Source organism: Natator depressus, chromosome 8, assembly GCF_965152275.1.
Source record: "Natator depressus isolate rNatDep1 chromosome 8, rNatDep2.hap1, whole genome shotgun sequence".
Lineage (NCBI taxonomy): Eukaryota > Metazoa > Chordata > Testudines > Cheloniidae > Natator > Natator depressus.
The window spans coordinates 74,270,982-74,294,556 of NC_134241.1; the positions used below are offsets into that span (position 1 = coordinate 74,270,982).

General features: G+C 41.2%; 1 protein-coding gene across 5 annotated transcripts in view; it reads left to right on the forward strand.

The window, feature by feature from the left end:
• TGFBR3 (transforming growth factor beta receptor 3) overlaps positions 1-23,575 on the forward strand; it is a 174,716-nt gene that overhangs the window by 107,275 nt on the left and 43,866 nt on the right. For all 5 annotated transcript variants that reach the window (XM_074961347.1, XM_074961344.1, XM_074961343.1 and 2 more), the window contains one exon: positions 16,022-16,205. In XM_074961347.1, the coding sequence (XP_074817448.1) occupies positions 16,022-16,205 (184 nt within the window). The remainder of the gene's footprint in view (positions 1-16,021; positions 16,206-23,575) is intronic.

Here is a 23,575-nt window from a genome sequence, read left to right on the forward strand (position 1 = left end):
TAACCAATTTATTTGAGCATGAGCTTTCGTGAGCTACAGCTCACTTCATCGGATGCATACTGTGGAAACTGCAGAAGACATTATATACACAGAGACCATGAGACAATACCTCCTCCCACCCCACTCTCCAGGAGAGTGGGGTGGGAGGAGATATTGTCTCATGGTCTCTGTGTATATAATGTCTTCTGCAGTTTCCACAGTATGCATCCGATGAAGTGAGCTGTAGCTCACGAAAGCTCATGCTCAAATAAATTGGTTAGTCTCTAAGGTGCCACAAGGACTCCTTTTCTTTTTGCGAATACAGACTAACACGGCTGTTACTCTGAAAACCTACCTTCTGTTTGTAAATCATGTTCTTTCAGTTTGCCAGGACATTCAAGTTTCCTATTTGTAGTGAAACAGACTGGTGGTTTGGATTAGATTTTTAGCATATGACATAATGTCTAAGGATGAGTCTTCTCTATTAGAATTGCAGCTTTACTATTTTCAATCATAATCTCAGAAGTAAACATTATTATTTATAGCTGCAGGATATCCATCTGGGGCTTAATTTTGCTTTTAAGGCACAGCTGGCAATGGTGGACAGTACAGTGGTGCACTGCCCAGTGTGAGCTTCTGGAGTCATTGTGCCTCAGGTAAAATGCCACCAGGAGTGCAAAGTGAAGAGGATGCACTGTGTACTGCCCCTGCAGCTGGCCAGCTGCGGTGGTAGACTCCAGTAACCCTAGTATTCAGTGGAATGCAAGGGCTGCTATTTTCCTCAAGCCCTGTTGAAGAGAAGAGGGGGGGGTTGAGCCCTTAATGTTTTAAACTTTTGAAGGACCTGATCCTGCTTCTAGTTAAGTTTGTCAAAATTCAGATTGGCTTCAGTAGGAGCAGCATTGAGCTCTATCCTGTGCATCTTTATGGCTAATTTCAGATACACTCAAAATAGCATGTAAAGTCGCAACCCATTGTCTCCATTTCGACCCAGCCCATCCTGGACAATGTCCTCAAAGACTGTCCAGTTCATGGCACCAAAAAAGACTTTACTCACAGTAGGCTGTGCAGAGCATGACCCTCCCTTTCCATATTCACATGTGGGACAGCAGCAAATTAGTTACCAGTGTTGACATTTAAAGGATCATCGCTAAGCATCTGCACTAATTTAGTCACTGGGATGAATAGCAGGTGCTCTGTAGATGCAGTTAGGAATCACTGCATCCGTTTATGCCTGCTTCCCATGTGCAAGGTGTTCTCCATAACCACGAGGAATAGAGGTTTGGGGTTGTTTTTGTTTTGTTTTTTGTTTTTGTTTTTGTTTTTGTTAATAGAATGCTGCATCCAAAGGGTGCCATAGCACTGACTCAGCACGACCTGCTGCAGTTCGAGACCTGCAGTGCCTCCCAACCCAGCATTTCATTCTCTTCCTCTCCCTTCACTGTTCAGGCATGTCTTCACTGCAGTTAGCCTGGGTTCTTACCCAGATATTATACCTAACTCCCTGGCTGTCCACATACAAAAACATCTCACCTCAGTTTAGTGATGCTTTAAACCTGGTCTAGCTGCCCTGACTCAGGGTGTGAGGTAGAGGTTGGGTTCTGCTTTCACTTGGGCTGGGAACCCAACCACTTTGCAGTGAGGATGTAGACTAAATCACTGGAGTTCTGTCAGTCCTCCAGTACCTTTCCACAATTCTCTCTCTGTGCCAAGAAGGACAGTCAAGTTCGCCCACAATTCGCTGGGAAAGAATCAGAGCAGCTCAGCTTATAGCAGCACACAGAAGCACAGACTGTGCTCCTCAGAAGTCCAAGTGCCGCATATGGGGGAGTGCAGCACCAGTGAAGACACAGTAACTTGGGTATGGCTTCATAGGGTGTCTAGGCTAACCCCAGTGCTCATCATCCAGGCTAAATCTGCAGTGAAGACATACATACCCTAGAGGCTTCCACTCTTCCCTCTCTGGCCTGCAGGGTTTGGAAGCACTTTGGGTGATCCTTATTTCAAAGTGAACCATGGAACAGACACACACAATATTTCTAACTTAGGGAGTGAAAGGCACCCTTCCTTCTTGCCACAACATCTAGCAAAGTCTGACACAGTTCTAGCTCAAGGTTCCGTTAGGTGTAGAATGAAGGATATGTTACCTGGCCCTCTTTGTGTTAAAATATTTTGGCTTATCCATGCACCACTTCAGCTTTATCTCTGTTGTTCACTTCTCTTGAACTTTAGGTCAAGGTGGAAAACAGATTATTCTGAATCTTAATTACTAATGTGTTCTTTCCTAGCAGGTTTCAAATTTAAATAAATTCCTTATTTTATTTCCACAAATTATATGTTCAAAGCAGAAATGTAAGTCACACATTCTGCTGCAGTATCATAACTATTGTGTCTGTCTCTATTGAAGCATTTCCCTGGGGTAATTGCTGACTTTCTAGCTTTTCTTTCAAGCATTTCACAAAACAGATATACCTTTTTTACCCCAATTGTGTTTTAATGCAGTCTGCAGTTTCTTTAGAGATTAATCCCCAACCAGTAAGGAAAATGAAGACATGAAAAGATGTTCAGCTGGCTAGTTTATGGAATTGAAGTGACTAAAAGAACAGCAAACCTCATACCCAAGCCAAACACTTTAGTTAAAAGGCCCCAGTACTGCAGAGGATGATAATAGTAATAGCACATAACGTAGTCCTTTGCACGCACTATACAAAGGTTATCAGCTTTATTAGCCCCAATTTACAGATGGGGAAAGTAAGGCACAGTGAAGGTAAATGACTCATCCAAGGTTATGTTGTGAGTCAGTGCAACAGCCAGGATCAGACCTCTTTCTCTTTGTTACCACTGTGGTGCTCTGACCATTGTAGAGTGCTGCCTCCTGTCTGTGGAATATTGTATTCAGTTTTTCATTGGAACTAATTTGTTCAAGGAATGCAACAGAAGACAGCACAGAGTTGCCGTTTTAAGATAGAACCACTTTGGAATGGAGATGGGCTCAGGCTACAAAGATCAGATCAGGACTTTCCCAGAATTCAGGAGAATTCGATCCATTGTAGCCCATTACACAGACAAGGGCTAGTATTTGAATCTGAACTTTCTAACAATATGCTTAGAGTTGGGATTTTGTATCATGCCTGACTCTGTTTTGGGAGGAAATTTGAACTATGAAAAGAATCCATTGTTTCTTAGTATAATTTTAAATGTAATTAAGAAGCATAAGTATCTAGAAATCTTCCTGCAAGATACTTTAAGGTAGAAAAATGTAAAAAGCATTTCTGAATGGTTTGGTGCACATGGAAAAAAATTAAAATATTTTTTTTTACCTTGTTATACGCATAGTTTAATTCAGGGAAAAGTGACGTGTGTAAAGTGTCTATTCATAAATGTAATGTGAGTGGCTCACAGTTTAGCCATTTCTTTACAAGAAGTTCCTGTTTATCGGTTAAGCCAAACAGTGGACCAAAATATTACTAAAATCCTGTAGAAAACTACTAAACAACAAAAGATCTACTATGATTTACATTTAAAGTAGGGTATACTGCATCCTCTTTAGAGTGCTATGCACTTGAGCCTTGCCTCTTACATTGTTAACTTCAGTTTGCTTTAACGTAATCTTTTATACAATGTGAGTTGAAGTGAGATAATGCTTCTAAGCCCTGGTCTACACTAGGACTTTAGGTCGAATTTAGCAGCTTTAAATCGATGTAAACCTACACCTGTCCACACAATGAAGCCCTTTATTTCGACTTAAAGGGCTCTTAAAATCGATTTCCTTACTCTACCCCTGACAAGTGGATTAGCTCTTAAATCGGCCTTGCCGGGTCAAATTTGGGGTACTGTGGACACAATTCGACGGTATTGGCCTCCGGGAGCTATCCCAGAGTGCTCCATTGTGACTGCTCTGGGCAGCACTCTCAACTCAGATGCACGATTGTTTGCTGTTGCTCTGACGCAGGGAGGGGCGACTGACGACACGGCTTACAGGGAGCTAAAATCAACAAAGGGGGTGGCTTTACATCAAGGAGTATTTCAGGCAGGACTTCACAGAGGGTTCCAATAAGAAATGATGCACCTAAGTTATTGTTCTTATTGGAACAAGGAGGTTAGTCTGGCCTCTGATTGATACATGGCTAGATTTACCTCGCTGCACCTTCTCTGTGAGTGACTGCAGTGTGACCTAGAGGACTGAGTTCCCTGGGCGGGGGGGGTTTGCAAATGAGTAAAAAACAAATCTGGGTCTATTTCTTGTTTTGATACACTCCATCTATCTTTTACATCTTTGGCTGCCAGCAGACGGTGCAGAAGGACTGCATGCCATCCACATCTCATGGCTGCTCGGCAGAAGATGATGCAATAGGACTGCTAGCAATCCATATCACCTGCCTGCTCACCATAAGATGGTTCAATAGGACTGACTGCAGGACTAAAGAGAGTGACTTGATCAGGTCACTCCAAATTTAGTCCCTGCGCCCATGTCTGCCCAGGCGCTCCTGATCGACCTCACAGAGGCAACCAGGAGCACCTCGGACATGACGATGACGGCTACCAGTCCTATTGCACCGTCTGCTGCCACAAGGCAATGGGTTGCTGCTGCTGTGTAGCAATGCAGTACCGCGTCTGCCAGCACCCAGGCGACATACGGTGACAGTGAGCTGAGCGGGCTCCATGCTTGCCATGATATGGCGTCTGCACAGGTAACTCAGGAAAAAAGGCGCGAAACGATTGTCTGCCCTTGCTTTCATGGAGGGAGGGAAGGAACGGGGGCCTGACAATATGTACCCAGAACCACCCACGACAATGTTTTAGCCCCATCAGGCACTTGGATCTCAACCCAGAATTCCAATGGGCAGCAGAGACTGCGGAAACTGTGGGATAGCTACCCACAGTGCAACACTCCAGAAGTCGACTCTAGCCTCGGTACTGTGGAAGCACTCCGCCGAGTTAATGCACTTAGAGCATTTTCTGTGGGGGGACACACACTCGAATATATAAAACCGATGTCTAAAAAACCGACTTCTATAAATTCGACCTAATTTCGTAGTGTAGACATACCCATAGAGTTGTAGTGTTATAAATAGAAAAATAGTGTTGTACTATGAACAGGGCACTGGACTGAGAGTAAGAAGTTTCCCACTCATCCAGTGATTTATTGTGTAATCTTCCTCAAGTCACCTCATCTCTTTCTGCCTCATTCCCCCATCTGTAAATTTAGGATTATATTACTTACCGACCTTGACAAAATGTGTTGGGATCTTGGATAGAAAGTTGCATTTAAGAGCTAAATATTATTATTCTATCAGTATATTATTATATTATATTGTATCCATAACAAATTATGGTCATTTAGATGCAAATTTTGGACCCACTCTGCATTGTCTTGGACATCACTGAGATTCAATTGCTGGCATCTAGCAAACAATAGCAACTCACAACCTGGGCAACACTGTTGAAATGAATGGAGTTACATGGTAAACAAGTCACAGGAAAATTTAGCCCAGTGGTGTCCTCATTGTAACGAGAAAGATGGGATCAGTAACTCATAAGAGGGGAAGTCAACATAAATACTATAATCCCCGTCCTCACAAGTGACCCAATAAGGATTGCAGTATTGTAGTCTCTGTACATAGTGCTGTACAAAAGGTTAAGTGGGCTAATTTCATCTTACTCCCACTGTTTTAGTTTGGTTTTACTACACTATTTCTTAATAATAATTTCTTTTGTATTTTTTTTCAAAAAGTATTTTGAAGGGTGAGATTGCTGCTGGGGCTTGGTTTCTGCTGACAGTGTGCTCTGTCTGAAGCTGTGCTGGCTACCTAGGAAACAGCAGTATGATCAAGAGTGTTGAAGTTGTGGGCAGTGAGTCAAATGATGAATTTCTGTATATGAGTCACAAAAAAGTGAATGCATGATGACTAAATGGTTTTATTTATTTTTTTATTTGCATGGTGAACAAAATTGCACTGAACATTAGGTAGACTTTATTTTCAAACGCTTGCTTAGAACATGAGTTCTGCACTGCACTAACTGGTTAATTTAGTAGCAGTGGGGAAATAGTTGAGATTTGTATGAGAAGAAAAATCGTAACTGATTTGCTTTATTTATTCCAGAAGTAGATTTATGGGTATTGGGTATTTTGAAGTCCTGTGATGCATTGCAACAAGGGTTGCATTGTAGAATGGGTGCACTCACTTTACTCTGGAGATGCAAGTTAAAATCTCAATTAGGTCACAGGATGAAATGTATTTGGTCCTGACTGGATATTTTTACACATCATAAAAACACCATACAGTTTGGCAGCTCTCTGCTCAAGAGACCCTGGATCAGACTATCAGGATTCTATAGGTCAGAATTGAGTATTGCAATTGATATAACTAGATTCTGATGCCTGAAAATGTGTAAAAACAGCTCCCAAAACCTGTAGAAAACATCTTGCCTGTGCTACAGCTCGGGGGTGGAGGGGAGGCTTGCAAAAAAACCAGCCAAACAAAAACACCATGCAGAAGACAGGTTTCAGAGTGGTAGCCGTGTTAGTCTGTATCAGCAAAAACAACGAGGCGTCCTTGTGGCACCTTAGAGACTAACACGTTTATTTGAGCATAAGCTTTTGTGGGCTAGAACCCACTTCATCAGATGCATGGAGTGGAAAATACAGTAGCAGGTATATATACAGAGTACATGAAAAGATGGGAGTTGCCTTACCAAGTGGGGAGTCAGTCTAACGAGACAATTCAGTTGGAGTCCGTGTTTTGAAGTTTTTTGGTTCACGAATTGCCACTTTTAAGTCTGTTATTGAGTGACCAGGGAGATTGAAGTGTTCTCCTACTGGTTTTTGAATGTTATAATTCTGGATGTCAGATTTGTGTCCATTTATTCTTTTGCGTAGAGACTGTCGGGTTTGGCCAATGTACATGGCAGAGGGGCATTGCTGGCACATGATGGCATATATCACATTGGTAGATGTGCAGGTGAACGAGCCCCTGATGGTGTGGCTGATGTGGTTAGGTCCTATGATGGTGTCCTTTGAATAGATATGCAGACAGAGTTGGCACTGGGGTTTGTTGCAGGGTTTGGTTTCTGGGTTAATGTTTTTGTTTGTGGTATGTAGTTGCTGGTGAGTATTTGCTTCAGGTTGTGGGGCTGTCTGTAAGCGAGGACTGGCCTGTCTCCCAAGGTCTGTGAGAGTAAGGGATCATCCTTCTGGATAGGTTGTAGATCCTTGATGATGCGCTGGAGAGGTTTTAGTTGGGGGCTGTAGGTGATGGCTAGTGGCGTTCTGTTACTTTCTTTGTTGGGTCTGTCCTGTAGTAGGTGACTTCTGGGTACCCTTCTGGCTCTCAGTCTGTTTCTTCACTTCACCAGGTGGATATTGTAGCTTTAAGAACACTTGATAGAGATCCTGTAGGTGTTTGTCTGAGGGATTGGAGCAAAGGTGGTTGTATCTTAGAGCGTGGCTGTAGACAATGGATCATGTGATGTGGTCTGGATGAAAGCTGGAGCCATGTAGGTAAGCATGTAGGTCAGTAGATTTCCAATATAGGGTGGGGTTTATGTGACCATCGCTTATTAGCACTGTAGTGTCTAGGAAGTGGATCCCTTGTGTGGACTGGTCCAGGCTGAGGTTGATGGTGGGATGGAAATTGTTGAAATCCTGGTGGAATTCCTCCTTCCCTTGGGTGCAGACAATGAAGATGTCATCAATGTAGCGTAAGTAGAGTAGGGGCGTTAGGGGACGAGAGCTGAGGAAGTGTTGTTCTAAGTCAGCCATAAAAGTATTGGCATACTGTGGGGCCATGCGGGTACCCCTAGCAGTCCCGCTGACTTGAAGGTATAAACACCTTTGCTAGGAAAGTGAAACATCTTAGTGCAGAAATGAGAATTAAATTGCCATAGAAAATTTATACTCAGTCCTTTGTGACTTTCTGGCAGAAATCATCATATGTAATTATTTATAACTGTTTATGAAGAACCTGATCCTACAACCCTTACTTTGAAGGGTACGTACTTAAGTAATCCTAGTGAGTAATGGATATGAGCCCTGAAAGCACTTATACAAATGAGTAACTTTACTCATGTGAACAACCCTAATGACTTTAAAGGGATTACTCATGTCAGTAAAGTTAGTAAAATGGAGTCTGGGGGAAGGTGGAACAAGTTAAAAAAATAACAACAAATAACTGTATTATATCTGTTGGCTTGACATTTAAAAAAAAAAAAAACTTACAGTAGTGAAAAAAATTAATTCCAGGATAAAGCTTAGTAATTAAAAAACATTTATGAATTTCTGAAGGGGAAGGAGGGAAGCTGTGTACTCATTATTTCTGCCAAAAGTTGGTTTACTCTCTTTACTTGACAAAAAAATATGGCTCAAATATTTTGGGTCTCTGCCACCAAACCACAGGCAGTTGTATGGTTTGCACTACATTTTGGATGATTGACAAAACTCACTGAAAAACAAGTGCTATTTGTTTTCCTGTGCCTAGTGTTTAACGGGAAATCAGGAGGCTAAATTTCCAATCACTTGTTAAACAGCTGCAGATGTAAGCAAAGTGCTCTGCTAGAAGAAGAGTGAGATAGGATAGGAAATACATAACTAGTGATAAAATGTGTATAAATAGTGACCTTTCATGATTGCAAGAGAATGCAGCTGATTTTCAGTGTCGGGAAATTGTGCTTAGAATAATTTAAAAGGACATTTACAATTTATATTGGATTGAGAGGTTTTTTTAAATCTCCATTGTTTTTCCACTCAGAAGCCTGAAAATAATTCCCCATCCTTCCAGTTTTTGCCCTTTTCTACTTGGCAAATGTCTCCCACAGAAATATTTTGAAATAACTTCAGCATAATACACTGGTTTAATTAAAAACAGTGTTCAGTGTACAGTAACTTCTGTAGGGCTTTATCATGCCAGAAAATTGCTCTGTGAACTTTTGTCACATAGACAAATTGAGAATACTACAAAGTATTGTTTTTATAGGGGCTACAAAACTGGAATCTTACTCTACTTTCATGCACATCAGGTGGAAGCTCAGGCCACTCATGCTGTTGCTTTTTTAAAGTTATGAGCAATAGATGAAGGATTTATGGGGGTAGAGGTGATGGAAAATGATAGGTTAAATATATATTTAGAATCTGATGGACTATCCAAATCAGATCAAATTTTACAGTACAATAAATCAGATGTAAGCCTAAAACTCCACTAGTGTTTCTTTAAATAACTGGATTTTTCATTTTAAAATTGTTTCACAAAGGAATCCGAGAAAGGAGAGGCAGCAATTCGACTAAGCTACACAAACAAGCTACACAATTATGAGGCACATGACAAACATATCTATATATTACAGTGACATCCCAAAACATTGTTCTGGACTTTATAATATGTAAACACCTTTCAGCTATATTATGTATCACTTTCTCTGGATTTGAGCCAGGCAGGAATCTTTGGAAACAGGGCCGGCTCTAGGCACCAGCAAACCAAGCATGTACTTGGGGCGGCACATTTCAAGGGGTGGCATTCCGGCCACCCTTTTTTTCTGCTTGGGCAGTTGTGCTCTCAGAACTTGGGGCAGCAAATTTTTTGCTTGGGGTGGCAAAAAACCTAGAGCCCTCCCTGTTTGGAAAAGCTGCTCTATGCTTCAGCATGAGTGTAACAAGGTTTTACCCTATCTAGCATCCTTCCTCAGTTTTCCTTCCAGGACTCTGCATCCAGCTGCTTTTGAGTCCGGTTACACTCGGGATCAATTTATTAAAACAATATCGTCAAATGTCAACTTAAATCAAAACATGGCTTTCTCCCACTCCAGTTACTTCAGCCTCTTGCTGGGCTCAACAGTTCTTTCCAAAACCTAGGTCCTGCTGCCTAGTATTTCTTCAAGCCTCTTAGGCTATAGCTCCTGCCTTACACTATAGCCAGGCCTTTTCATATGGCTGGTGTGAAGAGCCCCTGCCCGTATCCCCTCACCTCCTCTGTATCCCCTCAAGTCTCTGCCCTTCCTATGACTGGTCAAGCAGGGCTCCCTCTTATAGGAAGTCCCACCCCGCAGCTAATGTCAGGTGACAGGAAGCCTGACTCTTAGGACCACCACTCCATATATGCATCCTTGGCCTGACACTAAGCCAAGACATGAAGGTAAAGATGAGCAGCCATATTGGTACCGGAGAGTGAAATGTGTTCCCAGATGGCAGTTTCGCCCACCTCCTTCTTCCAGTGAGAAACTAGAAGGGGTGGAGCTGGCATTCAGGGTTATCCTCCTCCCTTGTATCATCATGGCTCCTCCTCCTCTTCTCTTGCTTCAGTGGCTAGGTTTACTGTGCCACTGGAAATTAGTGCTGTAGCCTGTGGAAGTTTGCAGAAGTGGGGAGAAGGCTTCTGCATCCCACTAATGGAGCCTAGTGATTAATGTGGAAATAACAAATCACTACAGTGTGTGTTAGTCCTCGATTTCAGTGGAAACCAGGCAGCTGTAATGACTTGCGTGTCTATATCTTAGTTCTCGCCTTCTTTTCTTCCTACTAAATTGAAACAGATTCCTAGAAATATTCTAGTAGACTCTATCAGAAGCCTTTAACAGGCTTATTTAGTTTGTTGATCTTTATGTGCATTCAGTTGTGTAAGTTAAACATGTCAGTTTTGAATATTGTTACGCATTCAGATAAATTAATGTGACATGTATGGCTAGCTACATATGATTAATATAGATAATCTCCCACTAAGATAACTAACCTGTGGAGGCAGAAGGAACTATCTTGAATGTGTAAACTGTTTTCATTCACCAATGGAATATTTATGAAGTTGTTTAAAATGGGGCATTCAAGTTAATATTGCCCCTGAGGCGCTATTACTTGCATAATAAGCAGTCACTCATAAAATAAGTCAAGCACAAAAGGACCTTGGCAGCATTACAAGGACACATTTTCTATAAGGCTGAATAGCTCTCTTAAGAGACATATACAGGATCTTCTTTAGAATCAGGGACATATGTTTTTTTTGTCTCTGGACAATCAAAGGAAATCCCTGTTGCAGTGCGAGTTCCCCTCTGTGACCAATATGCTGCTGCTGGATAGGAGTGTGTGCAGTAAGACAATATCTCTTCCTAAATAGTTTTTGTTTTCTGTAGAAATTCTCTCCAAGCCCCAAGAATGGATATTTGGGGGGGGGGGGGGGAGAATGAGAATATTGCATGGAGAAAGGGATGTAGCTGCCCAGTTCTCATTTACTTGAAAGGCAGAATAGCCCTTAGAAATACTTTGTTCTGTGGTTAGTAACTTCCCTCATCGGTATCTTTTGGGCCTGCACGCTGTTTTTCCAGACTTAGTGTGTCAAGTTTGAGAAATTCCCCTTCACTCCATCACCTGAGAATGTTCAGTGCATTCAAAAGGAGAAGAAATGGTGACAGCAGTACTGAGGGCATTAGAAATCACCACATCAAATGCAACAGCAAGAAAGAGTGTACAGGAATACTTTTTCTACCCCATGACTATGAAGCCAGCAAATAAAGAAGGAGATGGAGTGAGAGGACAATAGCATGCCTGACACAGTGTGTTGCTAGCCAACCAATTGAGCTGTGTAGCACTCAGATAAACGTTATAAATATCTTTGATTGAATGATGGTACTTTTAATTTCAGTGCACCTGTATGTCCTGGGTGCTTTAAGGAGTAAGGCTGCTTTCAGAGAGATTGGTTCTATAGGGTAAGTAGTTAATGTACAAAGGCAGGTGTTGAAACAAAGTGATGGTTGATTTTTTTTCTTTCTTTCTTTTGGAAGAGTTTGTTGAACCCAGTCCAAAAAAAATAATGTGGTTGGCTCACTTAACCTAGCCGTAAGTCCTTGTAGTAAAAATCCCAGCACTGGCAGACAAAGCAGAGTTCTGCTCTTCTTTTTCAAATCTGGTAGTGGGACCAAAATTTCATATGCAAACTTGTGCATGATTTTTTAAAAAGTGAATGAAAAGCTTAATGTGTATTTAAAGATGTTTTATTAACTATCTAACATCTACATTCTATAATATACCCTTACATTTGCTAGTTGTTTTGCCTTCTGTCCTTCAGTTTGTTCCTACTTAGATCTTGTTGTCAGCTTCATTCCCACAGGAAGACATTTGTCATGCCAAAGAATGTTGTAGAGTGTTTCAAAGTTTTAATTAGCAAACAAATAGAAAATCAAACGAATTCTGAGGAGGAAACCTATGCTGTTAACAGACATGGGATCAGTGGAAAATAGAATGAAAAGTGCATTGCAGTAAGCTACCACATATTAATATATTTTTCAGCTCAGTGTTCAAAAGTATCCTTTCTTCCTCTGCATAGAAAGTTCTCAGTCAATGTGTCTTTAAAATGAATCAGATAAGTAAATGTCAGAACAACATGCCTGCACTAAAATTTTATTTGAAATGATGTAATAACTTACGGTCATTAATAGTAGATGTAATGACTGGCATTTAGATAACCATTTCCATCCAAAGATCCCAAAGTTTTTCTATTGTCAGATGAATTGTGTTTCATGACACTCTGGTCTTTAAAGCTCATAGGCCTGATATTCATTTATAGTAAGGCACCTTCACTCGGCATTTTCAGGTGTTTAAATGACAATCAGGACCCACATTTCTTCAGTACTGTGTAGCATAACTGTGGTAATTCAGGGTTTATCTTATTGCTGATAGTGGTAAGTGCAGTGGTATACTGGTGTCCATTGACTTCTAGTGTAAAGTCATAGCTGATCAAGGCCCTGATCCTGCAAACATATATGTGCTTAACTATATGCACAAGAATTGTTCCATGGGACTAACTCACATATGTAAAGGTGGGAACATGCATAAATATTGTAGGGCCTAATTAATGACATTTTAGGGTATGTCTATGCTGCAGTGAACACACAGTGGCCCAGCAGGCTCGTACTTGGATTGTTAGTCCATACTAAACCTCTGCCACCATGTCATCACTACTATTGTTACCGGTGCTAGCTAGATTAAAACTTGTAAGGCACCTTGTATTACACCTTAATATGCAATGTGAACATACCCTTAGAGATGTGTTGGGTCAAATTAATCCATAGTGTAGCTGCATCTCGGACACTGGAATTTCTCCAGAAATTGGTTTGGCCCCAATTTAAGGCAGTCTTCAAAATCTGCGTTATAAAATGATTAATTCTTTTAACAAATTGTACTTTTCTGTTTAGGATATGTCTCCTTGTTGCTGCCTTTTCCCAAAACCATAGAACTGGGGTTATTCTACTGTAGACAGACTTTAATGGGGACATACAGGTGCTCAACATCTTTGAAAATCAAGCCATAATTGTCAAATACATTTTAGACAGAGTGTTTTGGTCCCTCACTTTTTTTTCCTATGGTATGCAGAGTTTACTTTCTTGCTTCAGAAATGTGCTAAACTCGTGTATCTTATGTTGTGCTGAATATAACCTTTTTATGAAAAATGTTTTATGATAATCATATGAACAGCAACAAATAAAGATCATCCAGAGTTGAAACAGATGTTAGACTAAATTTTAAAACTATTCTGGCAAAGGGATAAAGGATTCCTAAGCTATTTTCTGTGACGGGTCTGGTCAAAATGAACTCTGAAGTACAAGGGTCTTCTCTCTTCACAAAAGAGAAGTTTATGTGATCTGTGCAGTGTGTCCTCGCAAAAAATGATTGATAATACTAACAAATATCAATGGATGTAGGAAAGAACTTTAGAAGAGTTTAACATGCAAGAACATACAAGCTGTTTCTCCACTTTGATGAGCATTTGTATTTGCTAAGCAGGTTGGTTTACAATGTCCCAAACTGGTACTTTTAATAATGGTTCTAGCAAAGTTAATAAAACAAGTTGCTGTTGGTTTGCAATGATGGATGTTTAATATAAAAATAACCGATTTTAGTTTATTCCTTTGAATGAGCTCATTGTTGTATTTTGCTGTTTATAAAGCTAGACAGATGTAAATGGCTATTATTCTGGAGAAGCATGTGCATAAATAATGTGCAGGATAGGGTAGAGATTATGATGTTTATTCATTGCTCTGATTATAATGCTTAAAGTCGCATTAGACTTGCAGTTCAAAACCAGACTGCATGTTCATTCCATCAAAAGAAGAGTGCAGGATGAATTGCAGTAAAAAGATGTTCACGTTGCAGCAATATGAACAGATATCTGTTCTCTTGGGGAAGGAGTGTGGCCTGTTTTGCTTGCTTGTGTAAGTGAGAAAAGTGCATGATACATCCCCTTTCTCCCTTGCACTGCTACATCATACTGCCATTTCCAGCTTTGCACAGCAGCTATGTTACCCCTCCCCCAATCATGCATGGAGGATGGGTAGGGGCTGGAGTCAAGACTCTACACCTCCTATTCCCACCAACACTCTCTCTTCAGCACCAGTGTGTGTGATAGACTGTGGTAGACCTGTTGCAATGTACTCTTTCTTCAAAGCAGTGAGGAGACTTCTGGAGTCACCATCTCCCTCCCAGGCTGGGGCCTGATCATACTGCCACCACCTAAATCTTTGTTGAAATGTAATTGCAGCTCAGCTTTATGCACATCCAGTGTGGTTATAAGATATGTCTAGGTCTTCTGGGATGAAGTCAGGAAAATGTTTTCTAATTCGTTCAGAACAGGTTATTTGGACCAATGGCCCATTGATTTAATTATCTGGGCTATATGCAGGACTTGAGTAGTATATCCTTTCAAACATTTTTCATACTGCTGTGGAAAATATACAGTCTGAAGAAATCTTAAATATCTCTGTCTCCCCTTATCATTGCTTTGCTCTGCTCCAGCATCAGAGAGTTTCCTGCTTTCTCACAGAAGGAAATTTTCTAGGTTGTAATCCTTTTTGCACTGAGATATCACAACAAAAAGTTATCTATCTTCCTGTATCTCTCCCCCCCGCCCCCGCATCCATGTTCTCATTAGACTTGACTGGATAGACTCTGCTGAAACCAGGACTTGAAGGACCAACATTGGTAGACCATGTGGAGCAGATATCAGGCCACAACCATCAGTCACATTGAACAAGCACAAAATACAGTCTAGGATTGATGATTTTTAGCTGCCTTTGAGCTCCTCGAATCCTGAGCCCACTATGCACTGATCCAGTTCGAAGATGTACATTAGAACCATCTACAGATGCTCTAAATTACCCTAGCTGTCAGTGGCCAGCCCCAAAGGATCAATATGACAGCCAGGAATTGCCAGGGTGCAGGGAATTGTCCCATACACCAGCTGCAAGGAAGAGGATGTCATAGGAGTTGTAATGCCAGTTCGATGCCACCAGACGATCCCCCGAGACTGGGATGATCTTCCTTGGGCTAGTAATGCTTGCTTTAGGGCTGCTTTTCACCACCAGTATGGCAGAAATCAGCCCAATGCAGGGGCCAGTCTGGCCCTCTGATCTCACCTGCTGCAGATTGACTCCATTGTTGCTCCACCAAAGTCCATGGGGTTGCTTGGACTTACCATGAGACAACTAAGAATTATTTGGCTCTCATTCTTCATTTCACTCTGTTCTGCTTCTGCAGCCGACATATTTGAATATCCCAAGGCTTTTGCTCATATCATCATTATAGTGACATGCACTATTCCTCAGTTTTCATTATTTTTAGAGTGATTATGAGTGAGGTGTTAGGTTGCCTATCAGGGCCTCATAGTGTAGTGTATTTTTCAGCTCCTTTCTAAAGGTGTGTGATTGCTCTTACATTTTGGACCAGATATTTCAAGCCTCCAGACACATGCTCCTGTTAAGAAAGCAACAATATGAGTTTTTATTTAATAAGGTATTCTCATCTGGTGAGGCTTTCAGTCATTATCTTCGGCTAACCTGGACAAGCATGACCTTGTGTTCTTTCTGATCATGTGATATTTAAAATGATTACATGTGGTCTAAACAGTGTTAAAAAATTGTCTGTTAAGCAGATTTTAAAACATGCAGATGTCACTTCATCACTTGCAATGAACGGATTTCTGTGTGACAGATTAAATGGCTTTTTAAAAAAAAATATACTTCTGTCCTAGGTAAATGTGTCCAATTAAAAATAGGGTTTTGTTCCCATCAGGTATCTCCAGGTTCCGTTGTTCAGTTTGAGAAGGGAAATTTCTCCTTGGCAACAGAAACTGAGGAAAAGCCTTTCCCTCAGGGAAATGAACATCTGTTACAGTGGGCCCAAAAGGAATATGGAGCAGTCACGTCTTTCACTGAACTCAAAATATCGAGAAACATTTACATCAAAGTGGGAGAAGGTATGTTTTTTTAACAGAACAGGGAGTGGTGAGAATGAGGCACATTTTAGTTTGTATTTTACATTCTGTGTCTTAATTATTAAATATAATGCTCAATATTTTAGAATGGAGACCTCGTTAAGGGGCATGTGGGAGAGGGGAATAAAAAGTTTGAAAATCAGGCCATGGAATTAAGTTCCTATGTAGGGATTTTGGTGCCTTATTTTAGGCAGCCGAGTTTAGAAATTTTGTCCAGAATCCATTAGAGGAGTCAAATATTTAAGAAGTCACATTTTCTAAAGGGGTAAATGAATCATGCTGACTAATCAGGTAGCCTGTACTCTTCATTTAAAGGATTGATCCTCAAAAAATGAAGATGAGTGGGATTTATTTTTGCTAGCCAGAAAGTCACTGAGGTTTTTCTCTGTTTATTGCTTTATCCAAGAAATGGACAGGGACTAAACTGCTTTGCACAAAGAATTGTTCCCTTCTACCATTTTGAAAGATAAGTAGCCCCCAACTTGGACACGTGTACTTTGTAGCCTCAAGGATTCAGCCTGAATTAAAAGAATGTGAACTTTTTTTTTTCCTCCCTCCGGCTGCCTTTTTTCTGAACACGCTCTGTGAGTTAGTCAGTTCAGGAGAGTTGCTATATGATGCTGACCTGCAGCATACTTACTGCATGTACCCATTCAGTTAGCCCATTAGGAAATTCTTACCACTTACAAAGGCAGTTGAAAGCCTTTTCATGCTGTCTGGCCATATAATGCCCCACATCTTCACAAAGAGGGTGGGGAGTACTGAGTGCAGCTTTCTACGCGGGGACAATTTTCATGCAGGCCTGGATGATCGGTGGAGGGTGCCAGCATATTCTGCATGCATATTTTGCATCAGAAAAAGTCAAGAGTCATTCACTAACTTGCTGCAACTCTCAATTTAGTGCTCTGAAGCTATAATCAGAGTTGTAGATCAAAGCAATGTTGATACCAAAACACAGTGTAAATAATATTGAGATACACACTGAGCACAGTCCAGCGGTTGAAAGTGAGGGCTTCATCTTCAGCACAACTGGTAGTGCCCAGGTATCGTAAAACTGGCACAGAATATTATCCAGCCACATGAGGCTCCTTCAAGTACTATGACTGGGAATAGTAGAAATCAGTGGGAAATTTTAGCAAACTCCAGCAAGTATTAGAAATATAGCATTTACCAGAACCAGTGGGCTGCCTAATTCAGCAGTGCTCCTACAGTAATGCTGGAGAAGACAAAACTGCTGCGTAATTCACCTAGCCAGTTACACAAGACTATGTGGAGAAAACCCGCTTTCTGAAGCGCCTGCATATGATCACTTTATTTCCTGAAGCATGAGTCTTGCCCCCGCAAATCAGAACATGCCTGTTGGTTTTATCCAAAAAACCTGCCAAATTTCTGCAGGGATTTCCCCGTTTGATTTCTTTTCTACTTGGCACCAGTTTAAGACTTTAATGCCAGAGGGTCATTCTTAAATATATTTATTAGTTTATTAAGCTGAACTTCCTTCACTGCTGTTCTTGGAACATATGTACACTGGTGGTAGTCCTCTGTATGCTGTGGAGATGAACAATTAATTAGATGCTTCAAAAATCTGACTGAATTTTGTAGTCTGATCTGCAAGTCTCCAATCAGATAAGCATTTAAATATAAGAAGCTTGCTACAGCTAAAAAAATGTTGAACACCACAATTCAACTAGGAATATCCACACGAGATGGGGCTTGGCAAGCAACCAAGATCGACACTTTTTCAAGGAGTTCCTACGAACAAGTTGAAGTGTAACCCCTATTTGGGTTTTAGATTCAAACTGTCTTTTAACTCCTGGCAAGTTATGAGATTTGAGTCCTCAAATAGGCAGAAGAGTGAAAAATCAGATTTCTTCAGCGTATGCACCACAGCAGTCAAATGACAAGAAGATCCATTGCATACAGTATCTCTTTGCAATATCCCTCCTTGCAAGTTTAATAAGGGAATTGCTGAGAAACAAAATACTGAACTGGACAAAATGCAACCTACACTGAATGAGCGCTTTCAGGCTTTTGAAACAAAGGTTAAGCTACCCAGAGCCCAGCCTGCAAGCTGATGATTGGCTCCTGTAAAGTGCTAAGCACCCTCCACTTCCACTGGCTACAGTGAGAGTCGATTGTGGTTGGCATAAATTAGGGCACCTGAGTGTGTCGCCTATAACTGTGTTGTGTAGTACCTGATTTCAAAAGGACTGTTCACATAGCATGGTACTACTCAACATGAGTAAAGGAGGCAGAATCTGGTCCAGGAACAGCTCAGCACTTTAGAGGTTCAGGCCCTAACTGTGAATAAACTTGAACAGAAAATTCAGTTCACGGGAAAAAAAGACTGGCACCTGAAGAAGAAAGCTCGTTCCCAGGACAAAATCACTTCTGACTTTGCTGTTCTAAGAAAACACTGGTGAAGCAAGGAATGGCTGCTGAAGGGAGGGTGGAAATCTAGAAAATCAGGTCAGGGCTAGGAGCATACAAATCATGGGGATACCATACCTCAAGGATATAATGGAACTGGCTGATTAGAGATCAGCTGGATGGGCATAATCAGAACGTTAGACAGACTGCACTGAAATCCTGGGCCAAGGAAACATATGTGAAATGGTGTTACTATGTAAAATGAAGAGGGACTCAGAAAAGAACTGAAGTGGAGAGCAGTCTGATCACTGTTATCCGAGTTCAGAGAGTGAGACTGGATTCTGTTTGCAGGGACCTGTCAGTGGAACTATTCACAATACAAGACCTCAGCCAGGCACACACAAGGAGAAATGCCTTTAATGATATTTAAAAGGATGTTATTGATACAGATGTGATAACAGCAATTCCTTGTCCGGCAAGGATAAAGTTAGGATAACCTTTTATGACAAAACATGTATGTTTTGAGAGACAGACTGTACAACACGCGGGATCAATTTTAATCAGACTTTGCTGGTGCAGATGCTGAAACATCTATGTAGGACAGAACCCAGGTTTGGTTAGCATCAGTTAACAAATAGCCTGTTACATGCTATTAGTGTAGCTACTGTACTAATTGTTCCTCCAACCATTTACTACAGTTGATGGCTTTGTTCAGTTCAGAAATCCTGTGAGTATAAGCTCCATAAATATTTGGGTACCTGCCCTGTAGTTTAATTTCTTTGTCAGTGATGGGTGTGGTGAATAGAAAGTGGTGATATACCACATGGTTTGCAGGATTACTGCTTTGTATATTTCACTGAATTAATATTCAAGCTTTTGCTAATTAATCTACAGAATTTTGTACTGAATCGTTTTAATGGTTTTGGGGTTGCTGCTTGAAATCACATTCACCTCTCATCTCCCTGGCCTGCCCCTTCCTCACCCCACCTTCCAAACTCCTCCCCATCCCCTGCACTGAAGAATTGCACCAACTCCCCTGCTGGGCACAAAATCTCCACAGTAGTTTTAAATTCTCCTTGGTACCATTTTAAGGCTGAGAATTCTGTGCTCTCTTCAACATTCTGGAATAGCAGTGTGCAAAGAAATGAGTTAAACCACCAACTCTCTGCGTGACAGAGATTTCTCTGCTTGCTCCTGAGCTGAAATCCCAAACCTCTCTCTCATACCAGACTTAGACTTTGAAAGGCGAGTTCCAGTTGGATGGAATTTTTACAGCTGAATTCTAAACCACTGGCAGCAGTGGTTTATCATGGAAAGGTGATACAAGTAATGGCTCCTAATGCTCTTAAGCCAGGAGCACTAATTTAGGGTCACATTGGCCAAGAACCCAAGGATAACACCCAATTCATACAGAATGTAGCAGAATGCAGCCTCCCTCATCTTTAAAATGGAAGTGCTGCCCACAGAAACTACAGTGTTCCAATGTACAGTATTCCATATTAAGCCAAGCAATCTGGCAGGCTTTGAAGATGAAGCAGCTGCCGGCTACATTGCAGAACTCCGGTGGGTACACTTTGGCAAACTGTGTTTCAAGGCATCTGTATATTCTGACCAGATACCCTATCATGTATTCTTCCATGCATATTTTACAACAAATTCCATAGTAGTATTGTCTGGAGATTACAGGAAGGTGGAGAGGCCGTAAACCAACCACTCCATAAATCATTTTTTAAACACCAGTTAAATAGATTATTAAAACCGTAAACTCCCCCTCTCAAACAACTAGAAAATTCATAAACTAGAAAGTATCAGGGGGGTAGCCATGTTAGTCTGTATCCACAAAAAACAACAAGGAATCCGGTGGCACCTTAAAGACTAACAGATTTATTTGGGCATAAGCTTTCATGGGCTAGAACCCACTTCCTCGGATGCATGGAATGAAAATTACAGATGCAGTCATTATTATACTGACACATGAAGAGAAGGGAGTTACCTCACAAGTGGAGAACCAGTGTTGACAGGGCCAATTTGATCAGGGTGGATGTAGTCCACTCCCAATAATAGATGAGGAGATGACAATTCCAGGAGAGGGAAAGCTGCTTTTGTAATGAGCCAGCCACTCCCAGTCCCTATTCAAGCCCAAATTAATGGTGTTAAATATGCAAATGAATTTTAGTTCTGCTGTTTCTCTTTGAAGTCTGTTTCTGAAGTTTTTTTTGTTCAAGTATAGCTACTTTATATCTGTTATAGACTGTCCAGGAAGATTGAAGTGTACTCCTACTGGCTTTTGCATGTTACCAGTCCTGGTGTCCGATTTGTGTCCATTTATTCTTTTACGTAGGAACCATCCGGTTTGGCCAATGTACATGGTGGCAGAGGGGCATTGCTGGCACATGATGGCATATATAACCTCTGATGGCATATATGAGCCTCTGATGGTGTGGCTGATGTGGTTGGGTCCTCTGATGGTGTCGCTAGAGTAGATATGGGGACAGAATAGGCAATGAGGTTTTAGCTGGAAGTGGTATTTCACCTACTACAGGACAGGCCCAACAAGGAAAATAACAGAACACCACTGGTCATCACGTACAGCCCCCAGCTAAAACCTCTCCAGCACATTATCAGTGATCTACAACCTATCCTGGAAAACAATCCCTCACTCTCACGGACCTTGGGAGACAGGCCAGTCCTCGCTTACAGATAGCCCCCCAACCTGAAGCAAATACTCACCAGCAACTACACACCACACCACAGAAACACTAACCCAGGAACCAATCCCTGTAGCAAACCTCATTGCCTACTCTGTCCCCATATCTACTCAAGCGACACCATCAAAGGACCCAACCACATCAGCCACACCATCAGAGGCTCATTCACCTGCACATCTGCTAATGTTACATATGCCATCATGTGCCAGCAATGCCCCTCTGCCATGTACATTGGCCAAACCGGATGGTCCCTAAGTAAAAGAATAAATGGACACAAATCGGACAGCAGGAATGGCAACACACAAAAGCCAGTGGGAGAACACTTCAATCTTCCTGGACATTCTATAACAGATTTGAAAGTAGCCATACTTGAACAAAATAACTTCAGAAACAGACTTCAAAGAGAAACAGCAGAACTAAAATTCATTTGCATATTTAACACCATTAATTTGGGCTTGAATAGGGACTGGGGGTGGCTGGCTCATTACAAAAGCAGCTTTGCCTCTCCTGAAATTGACACCTCCTCATCTATTGTTGGGAGTGGACTACATCCACCCTGATCGAATTGGCCCTGTCAACACTGGTTCTCCACTTGTGAGGTAACTCCCTTCTCTTCATGTGTCAGTATATTTATGTCTGCATCTGTAACTTTCACTCCATGCATCTGAAGAAGTGAGGTTTTTACCCACGAAAGCTTATGCTCAAATAAACCTGTTAGTCTTTAAGGTGCCACCGGACTCGTTGTTGTTTTCATAAACTAGAAAATAATGACCAAGGGCACACAGCATGGGGTTCCTTTTATCTTGTGTTACAATCAGTGTCTTGAAACTAGCAGTGGCAAGAGTAAACAGTTTTTTTGAGGAGGAAAAAGAAAAACGACATGTATATGTCAAATAGCCAGAGAGACAGAGTTAAAATGAAGAGCAGAGGGAGAGTGTACTATCAAGAAGAGGCCCAGTGTGAGGAGTCTCAGTACCAATGGCAGCCAGAGAAACAGATTGATTGATTGAAAATTCTAGAAACACTTAATGAAGATGCCAGGAACAGGAATCAAGCTCTTTGCAGTGGCTAATGATATAAAGCATGTGGTGATCATCCATGACCTACTGAGAGGCAATTATTTTATGGCAAGAAATGTATTACAGTGCTGCTGCTGAGGGTTAAATATCTATTTGAGTTCAGTATGGATCATTTTCCATCCTCTGCTATGTGGGAGGAGTTGGCAGAATTGCAGCTGCATTCAGGGCTCATCATCTGGCCCGGCACATAACAGATGTTAGGGGAGCCTGTTGGGCAGCCTGCATAATGTAGTCTCATATAGTTTTGATAGAAAGATTATCTAGAGGAGGAAGCAAAGTGAGTATCAAAGACCGTTTTTTGCAGGGTTGGGGAAAGGAACCATCTTAGCTGGTTGCACTATACCTAGGGATTGCAGGAGTGTCTATATGAAGTTATGTACCAAACTAGAAGTCACTTGAAGGATGATGTGTCAGCCATGACATAGAGAACCAAATGTTACAAGTGGTCTTAAAAACTGAGCTAAGTCTGTTGTGCAATTTTGTCTGCACCATATCCTGAGTTTGCTCATGAAAACTAAGTAACTGTTCATCCTGCTACTAATTTTGGAAGGATAATCTTGTGGTTAGAGCAAAGGCTGGGAGTTGGGGTTTTATTTCTGTCCTTGCCACTGATTTCTTGTATGACCTTGGACATGTCACTTAAAACCTCTGTGCCACAGTGTCTCCATCTGTAAAATGAGGATAACTGCCTCACAGCATATCATGAAGATTAATTCTTATGTTAAAGCACTTTCACTTCCTTGGATGAAAGGTCCTACAGAAAGTAGTAGTATGGAAATACTGGTATTTTGAACGCAATTTTACAGACCCCGTTTAAAAATCTGGCCCCCAAAACTCTTGTTTTTGTTGTTTTGCATCACAGATTCAAAAGGCCACCGTCAACTTGAAATCCCAGCAGTATTAAAAAAAAAATAAAGTATAGTAGTTTCAGGTACCACATTTGCCCTTGAACCTATCTGTTGTGACTTTATAATCCGTTTTCCCTCTTGCTGTATGAAGGGTATATGTATGGTCAAACACACAAAGTAAGAAAACTGAAAATAGAGAGAGAAAATATCTGATCTCTTTCATTTATTAATCTGGATGTTATGACTAATGACTAAAAACACTTCTGAAGGAAGGAAGTCTAGCTTTTATGTTGACAGTATCCCTTTTAAATATTTTCTGTGAATTACATTCAGAAGAAATATTTTTT